This window comes from Octodon degus, unplaced genomic scaffold (genome assembly GCF_000260255.1).
Source record: "Octodon degus isolate 3935 unplaced genomic scaffold, OctDeg1.0 scaffold00002, whole genome shotgun sequence".
In the NCBI taxonomy this organism is placed as follows: domain Eukaryota; kingdom Metazoa; phylum Chordata; class Mammalia; order Rodentia; family Octodontidae; genus Octodon; species Octodon degus.
In genome coordinates this window covers 2,111,549-2,119,541 of record NW_004524578.1, presented here as the reverse complement: position 1 = coordinate 2,119,541, position 7,993 = coordinate 2,111,549, and the positions used below count along the sequence as shown (strand labels likewise).

At 52.5% G+C, this 7,993-nt stretch overlaps 1 protein-coding gene across 1 annotated transcript in view; it reads left to right on the top strand.

The window, feature by feature from the left end:
* The window catches only part of Klf13 (Kruppel like factor 13), a 7,510-nt gene extending 924 nt beyond the window's left edge, over positions 1–6,586 (top strand). Inside the window, exon 2 of the mRNA XM_023709774.1 lies at positions 6,118–6,586. Within this exon, the coding sequence (XP_023565542.1) occupies positions 6,118–6,407 (290 nt within the window). The 3' untranslated portion in view covers positions 6,408–6,586. The remainder of the gene's footprint in view (positions 1–6,117) is intronic.
* The last annotated feature ends 1,407 nt before the right edge of the window (positions 6,587–7,993 follow it).

Genomic DNA, 7,993 nt, shown 5'->3' with positions numbered 1-7,993 from the left:
GCCTAGGGGCTCTGGGCTCTGGGCAGGCTGGCTGCTTACTGCTTAGGGGCTCTGGGCTCTGGGCAGGCTGGCTGCTTACTGCCTAGGGGCTCTGGTCTCTGGGCAGGCTGGCTTCTTACTGCCTAGGGGCTCTGGGCTCTGGGCAGGCTGGTTGCTTACTGCCTAGGGGCTCTGGGCTCTGGGCAGGCTGGTTTCTTATTGCCTAGGGGCTCTGGGCAGGCTGGCTAGTAGTTTGGGCAGCCGGGTGGGTGCTGGTAGATAATGGGAAGCTGGCCTTTCGCACAGGCGGGTGGGACACCCCAAGCACGCCTTGAGCCCTGCCTAGCTTCTGTGTGAAGATTGCGGTGGTGGGGAGCCCCCTGGCCAGGGTCCCTCCTGCTGCGCAGAACACACTGTTCCCGCTGTGGCTTGGGCAAGAGTGGTGGGGACGTGGAGTTCCTGATAAGATGAGGCAATTGTCCTGGGTCCTGCTGGACTCAAGGCAGCCTCGCGGCGGCGCCAGGGAACATTTATGTAACCTCCTTCGTCCTCACCCAGGCTGGCCCCACACTGAGCCCTCTCCTGCACGCCCCATGTGCCTGGCACCCTTCCCACCTCCACCTATGCACCCTGCACCTTGCGTGCACTCCCTGGACACCCTGCCTGCCCCCCACATGTGGGGTGCACCCAGTGCTGAATGTGCTCCACTTCACCTGGCCCAAAGCTGTTGGCCTACCACCACAGGTCCCCTGGGTCTCCTGGTGGAGTCTGGTCTGCTTCTGCTCCCCATTGTATCCCCCAGCATTCCGTCCCCCTCTTCCTTTCACCTGCTCTTCACAAGGCCTGATCCCCATCCTGCCCAGTGCGCCTGACCTCCCAGCCCAAGCAGTCTCATGAGGCTCTGTGCCCTAGTCGTGCTGGGTTCTGAAGCCACCTGTAGGAGCCCCCGCGACCCCTTTGGGGCTAGACTGAGCTCCCTCTGTGGGAAGAAGTGGCCAGTGTCTTGCGTGTGGGAGGTGGCAGGTGACAGAGTGGGTTGGAGTAAGGAGGACTCTGGCACCCTTTTCCAAGGGCAGGAGGGCCCCAAGCCTGCAGGGCCAGCCTGGGTTCCCCACCCTCCTCCTGTCCTAGCCCTGTGCTTACTCAGCTCAGCCACACCACCCTGAGGTCAGTCCCCAGAACAGCCGGTGTCACTGAGGACAGAGAATGACACCAGCAGGTACCTGGCACCCTTTCGGGGGGCCTTGAGCTCAGAGCTGTTTTCATGGCACAGTGACATTTACCCATCTTTCTCCCAAAGAGCACAATGGAGTATTCCAGATAGTGCATCATGTGCAGTGACATCATCCCTCCAACAGCTACTTGAGTTTGCGCTTAGGTTTAAGATGTTCTTCATTGGTAATGTAAATCTGCGTGGATGGAACCCATATAAACAGATGCTCTCTGGGGACCTTGCTGGAAGTGAAGTGCACTGGAATGCAGTTTTCTGCTGCTCCTCCCCACCTCTTGTATCTTGGGTGCCACTGGAATGCCACCACTCAGGGGCCACCTGACCTGACCTGGTGCTGACCTTGCCAGCATGAGTCATAATTTCTGTGTGTGTGTGTGTGTGTGTGTGTGTGTGTGTGTGTGTGAGAGAGAGAGAGAGAGAGAGAGAGAGAGAGAGAGAGAGAGGAATGAGTGACGGGGTTTCCCTACGCACTTCGTAGCCAGACTGACCTCAAACTCACATCAGTCCTCCTGCCTCAGCCTACTGAGTGCTGATGCTGAGATTATAGGCATGCACCACCACACCTGGCCTATAGTTTCCTTTTATTGGCCCTTACCTCTCCTGAAATAGGCTGAGTGAGAAATAGAGACCAGAACAGGAGGCTTGCCTCTGGCCAGGTCTTGATCCTGTCTTCAGGGGCAGGTGCTGAGTACGGCCTCAGTAAGAGAGGGCCAAGGAGTCACAGGGCCTCATGTTGGCCAGATGGTGGCCTGGGACCTGCCTTCCTCCTCTCTAGGCTGTGTGACACCAGCAGCCATCCAGGTGGCTGCTGCAGTTCTGGGTGTCCCTCACACGGGTGCCTGGTGTAACTGCTCACGCCCTGTGCCTCAGGGGTTGTAAGCAGGAGGACCCTGGAAAGGACAAAGCCTCTAATACAGGCCTAGGCCTTTTGCACAAGGGTGGATCTGAGCCACCCATCCCCACCAAGGCAACCCAGTTGGGTGATAATGAATAAGAACAGCGATAACAGATCCTGTTTTAGGAGTATTTGGGACATGCCAGGCACATCCCATGTGTATGTGTGCACCGCTTTGTGTTCTCCAGCATCGTCATATCCAGTGGTTACTGTAACACATTTCCACAAACTGGACAGCTGGAAAACAACATAAACTCACTCTTTAAGTGCTTGAAGTCAGAGTCTGGAATCAGGGTGTTGGTAGGGCAGCTGCTCCTGGCTGTGCGCGAGGTCCCCCAGCTTTTCTCCTGGTCTCGGACCTGGCGTCTGCTGTGCTTCTGGCTGGCTGATCCCTGCACACTACGAACGGTCTCTGCCTCCGTGTTCACTTGGTTGCCTGTGAATTGTGGCTGGCATGAGGCAGTTAGAAAAAATTTTTCCTAGAACCAGTTAGCAGTTTTCTCAGTACTAATATTTCTTTGAAAGTGATTAAGGAAAAGTTGAAGTAGATATTTTATTTTATTTATTTATTTATTTATTTATTTATTTATATTTTTGGCAGAACTGGGGATTGAACTCAGGCCCTTGCGCTTGGCAGGGAAGCACTTATTCTACTGAGCCATCTCCCAGCCCCTAGATATTTTAAAATTGTACTTAAATGTTCACTTCAATTGTTACAAAGATGCTTCATAAAACAGAAAAGCTTAGAATGAAAAGTATCCCCTTCCCAGTTCAAGTTTACTCTCCAGAAACCAATGTTTCTCTTTCTGGTTTTAGTTGTCTTGGTGGTTACTGCCATAAAAGAACTATATTATTTTATAGCTATTCTGTAATTTATCAGATTTAGTTTGTTATTTCCCTGCCATGAAATTTAAGGGTTTGCCTCACTCCTACCCCATCCCACCTCCTCTTGAGTTGGTCATTGTTGTATTGTATTGTATTTTTCTTTCATATTTAGAATAGGGTCTACAGAACTCACCACACAGATAGGACTCGTAGTGATCCTCCTCTTTTTAGCCTCCCAAGCGCTGGGATTACAGGTGCGCACCAGCACACCAAGCCCCGGTCTCCATCTCAGTGTGTCTCAGGGATCGAACCCAGTACAACAGGGATTGAACCCAGGCCCCTGCATCTGCCTAAGCAGGTGCTTAAGTCCACGGAGCTAGCTGGCTGGCACTAATGTTTTATTTTATTACCTTTGTTACTCTTACCCTATTTCTCTCCATTAGTTGCTTTGACTACACACTGACCTCTCTACCTTTCCCTGAAATCTACATTACAAAGGGGTATGTGAGATTGACTAGAGACAGGTTCTCACTGTGTAGTTCAGGCTGGTCTTGAGCTCATTGTGTAGCCCAGGCCGGCCTAGAAGTCAAAATGATCCTCCCTCACCTCCTAGGTGCTGGGATTACAGGCATGTGGCACAACACCCAGCTTGTGAGGTTGCTTTTGCACCCAGACAGCTTGCGTTTAAGAACTGTGTAAAATCTGTGTCCATGCGCCAGCGCCTGTGCTGGAGTCCATTTCCTTCTGCCACCTCATGGCGTGGTTATGCAGGATAAATAATGTAGCACAAAAGCCTGGCCAGCAGAGCTTGGCTTGGAGCTCTTAGTTGACTGTACACACTCACCTGCCTTTGTGGTTAGCTTCTGATTTGGACCTCAGTTTTCTTGCATGCCTTTATTTTTTCCTGGAGTTTCTTACTGCCTCTTTTTTTTTTTTTTTTTTTTTTTTTTTTTTAAACAAGGTATAGTGGTGAGTTTCCTGGAGTTCAGAAGCTTATCCAGCCTCTTGATTGTACCCTGGTGCACAGAGGTGCTTTCCTCCGGGACTTTTAGCCCTGTGAGGTGAGGCCTGGTCACCTGTCTGGTGTTCCTCCAGGCTTCTGCCTTCCCTTGACTTAGGATTTCTCCTCCTTCCCTCCCTGCCTTCTTCCCTCTCACCTGCCCACCTGTCTTTTTTTCTTCCTTTCACACTCCCCTTCAAGACAGCCCAGACTGGCCTCACTCTCGAGGATCATCCTGCCTCTGTCTCTTGAGTGCTCAGATTCCGGGTGTGCGCCACCTCGCCTGGCTTCCCTCTACTTTTCACTCATAGCTCTGGCTTCTCAGTTTTGTTTTTTTTTTTTTGTTTATTTCTTCCCCTTCCTTTCTCCTTTCTCCTTCCTTCCTTCCTTCCTTCCTTCCTTCCTTCCTTCCTTCCTTCCTTCCTTCCTTCCTTCCGGAATATGTGAGATGTAAACATAGCTGCCCCTGTTGCCCTGCCTTCAAGTGTACAGTGGGAGTTAGGAGAGTCTAGCTTGATTGCTCACAGATAACCTGGCATTTGTTGCTCACAGATAACCTGGCATTTGTTTCTCTCCTTCTCTGTGAAATTTTAGAATTACTGGTTTTATTCTGTGTTCTATCTTGGCAAAAATCCCTGCATCAGGGTCGACCTTTCCTTACCCTGATCGTGTTAGTCAGCTTTTTGTTTTAGGCTTGTTTTGCATCTTAATTTTTACTCTGATAGATCCTGTTCTGTTAGTTCTTCAGCAGTTTTGTGTGCTGTACTTCATTTTCTCTGGCTTCATGCTCTACACCTCCTGTTAGATGTTAAATTCCCTGGTTAATTCCCTGTGGTTTTCAACTTTCAGCCTGTCCTGTCTGTTAGCTGCCATTGTCAGTAGATTTAGGAAATGGTGATGGTTACTTGGGTTTTAAAGCCCTACAACACCATTACCTTTCCCTTTATGGCAGGAATTAGTGAGACCGCCAAATCCGGCCACCTGTGACTGCTTGCTTCCACAAGAGGAGACAGAATTCTGCAGTGTTCTCTTAGTTTCCGGGGCGGGTGGCGGGTGGTCTGTTTTCTGAAATATTCCTTACATATATTTGCAGCTTTTTACATGTAACTTTGGTTGGGCAACGATATTTTGCTACTTTTTATTCCTCTGAACTTTCTCCTGTTTGCTTTGTGCATCAAATTGTGTCTCAGATTCTCTGGAGACCTTACTAGAATTTTTAGGTCAGCATTCTCTCCCTGGTTTTACTCTCTCTGGAGTTGGTGCTTTTGTTGCTCTGCTTTCCTTGAGTGCGGCTGACTTTCCTGGGCCATCTGGCCACCCTTGAGTGTCTGTTGGTATTCGAGGTAGGTGGATTTAAGTAGTCAGTATAGCTAGTCCACCAGGAAGGACTGGCATCTGCTTTAGGGAACCGTGTGGAGACAGAAGAAGACCAGGTCGGATGGTCGCTGTATCCTGGGGTGCACAGCCCCCACTGGCTATCCGGGGCAGTTGGTGTTACTTTTTGTGGTTTAGAACTTGCCTGGGTGAATAGTAGTCTCTCCTGAGGTCTGAGTAAGGACCTGAAGGAGGGGCCAAGGTCCTTTCTGTAGGCCACTTTCCTTACCTTCCACCCCTACTATGTCTTCATGGGTTGTCAAGGCCACCGCCATTGTCTGTCACCCTGCTGGCGTCTGTTGGAGCCTGGCGTGGTCTCCTCAACTGGCTCTTGGTGGCTGCTTGTACTGGGACTGTAGTTGAAAAGGAGCCACAGGCTGGCAGGTTGTCCAGTCTCAGCCCCTGGAAAAATTTTCATATCACACACAACCCTGTGTTACAGACAAGAGAGCCCAAGGAGGCCAGGATTGTGGTAGGGATTTATCTGACCCCCTCCAGGATGGAGAGGCAGCATGTTTGGCTAGACCTACCACTTGGCCCCTGCCACTTCACCTGGTCCCAGGAGCCTGGCTCATCTACTTCCACTTTGGGGTATGAGGGAAGCCGGGTCCACCTCACACCTGCTTTTATGGATTGCTACAAGAGAAGGAGTAGGTGCCGTGGGTGAGAAGTGGGGTGGCTGAGGGCTGCGGGTCGTAGGGGCCTCCTGGGGATGGTGAGCAGGTGTCCTGAGGGAGGAAGGGGCCAGACACAGGAGGCCAGCTTCGCTGGACAGAGCTGAGACTGACACTATCCCTGTCCCCTTTCCCACAGGTGAGCGGCCCTTCGCCTGCAGCTGGCAGGAGTGCAACAAAAAGTTCGCACGCTCTGATGAGCTGGCGCGGCACTACCGCACGCACACGGGGGAGAAGAAGTTCAGTTGCCCCATCTGTGAGAAGCGCTTCATGCGCAGCGACCACCTGACGAAGCATGCGCGGCGCCATGCCAACTTCCACCCTGGCATGTTGCAGCGGCGCAGTGGGGGGTCTCGGACCGGCTCGCTCAGCGACTACAGCCGCTCGGACGCCAGCAGCCCAACCATCAGCCCAGCAAGCTCACCCTGAGCGCACCGCTGCCCTGCAGCCCCAGCCCCAGGACCCCAGGACCCTGCCGACAACAGCCATGAGCAGCCGCTCTCTTCTTCCTTCTCCTCTTTCTCCTCGCGTCAGACCCTGCCCCTTTTGTACTAAGAAAGCAGAGTGAGAACGTGATGAAAAATCCATGAAAAAAACACTTTTCTTCACCTCAGGTGTCAATGTCAGTTTGTATAAAAAAAAAAAAAAATTCAAAAAAACCCCCACCACTCACAAATTGCACAAATAGCGATACCCACAACGTTGAGATTCAGTGGTGTTGAACCCCTTACTCAGGGATGGACATGGTCCATGAGGCCAGCGAGGGCACCTCTTATGTCGCCTTACTCTGGACATAGATTTGCACTCTGGAGTTTTCCATCAGGTTTGGGAACACAGGGACAGAGCAGGCTGACCGATTTCTGGCCCTGCCTGGGTTGGTCACTGATGCAAGTGCAAGGCCTGGTCTCCTTCCTGCCAACCTGCAAGCTTCCGTCCTTGCCCTATGGGCCTGGCTCAGGGTGCACGTAGGCCTAAGGGAAGGCCACACAGAGGGATGCCTTAAGCCGTGACTGCACACGGAGGACTGTGGCGGGAAGCCCCTGCTGCCTCACTGCACTGGTCCTGCTGTCTCGCTCCCTGCCTCCACGGGTTCTCTCCCCTGGCCTGGGGGAACTGGAAACAGAGACCATTGCACCCAAAGACCGCTGAGAGACAGGGCCTGGGCACCACCTATCCAGGACCCGCCACCCTGCAGACGGCACCCCAGGACCCTTCACGGTTCTGTGCTTGCTGACTGGAAAATCAGGCCTGGGAAATCTTGACTTTGAAAAGATTTCAGAAAGATGGTGGTGCATGCCCTTCCTGATCTCTCCCACGCAAGGTGGTCGTGGAAGTCCCGCCGTGTGAGGCCATGGTGCTGCCTCGTCATTCAGCGCTTCACAGAGACTGCTCTGTGGCAGGAGACCAGAACTTGGGACTTGTGCTTTTTCAGGAGTGGTGCAGCGCTGTTGTGGAAAGTGCAGTGGAGAGTGTGTGTTCTGTTTTGTCCTCGGAGAACTCTGGCCAGACAGCTGTAGAGAATGATTTTCTCAGACCGTCAGTGTCGCTAGTGCAGACTTGGAAATCTCCACCTTCTCGCTGTCATCTGGATCACTTCTTTCTGTTCTCTTGGCTTCTGCCCACCCTGCCTGAGCTCCCGTCTCCTGGTAGGAGAAGAGAAGCGCAGAGCCGGAGAACATGGCCTGGAATCCCAGCCCGGGCTGGGCTGGAGTTGAACCTTGGGCCCAGGCAGTGAGGCTGTGCTCCAGGAAGCTCCAAGGCCCCTGGAGTGCCCACCCTAGCTCTGTGAGGCTCAGCACGGCCTTCTGTGTACTTCAGAGTCAGGGCCCACAAACATGAGGCTGCAGAACTTTGTGTGTGTGTGTGTGTGTGTGTGTGTGTGTGTGTGTGTGTGTGTACACGCATGCATTATAGGGAAGGACTGGGTGTCTTGCAGAGACCTCTCACTTTGATGAGGAGGAACGACCCTTGGGGCTCGGAGGACCGTCGGTAGGCTTCCTGGGTCCAGAGTGCCT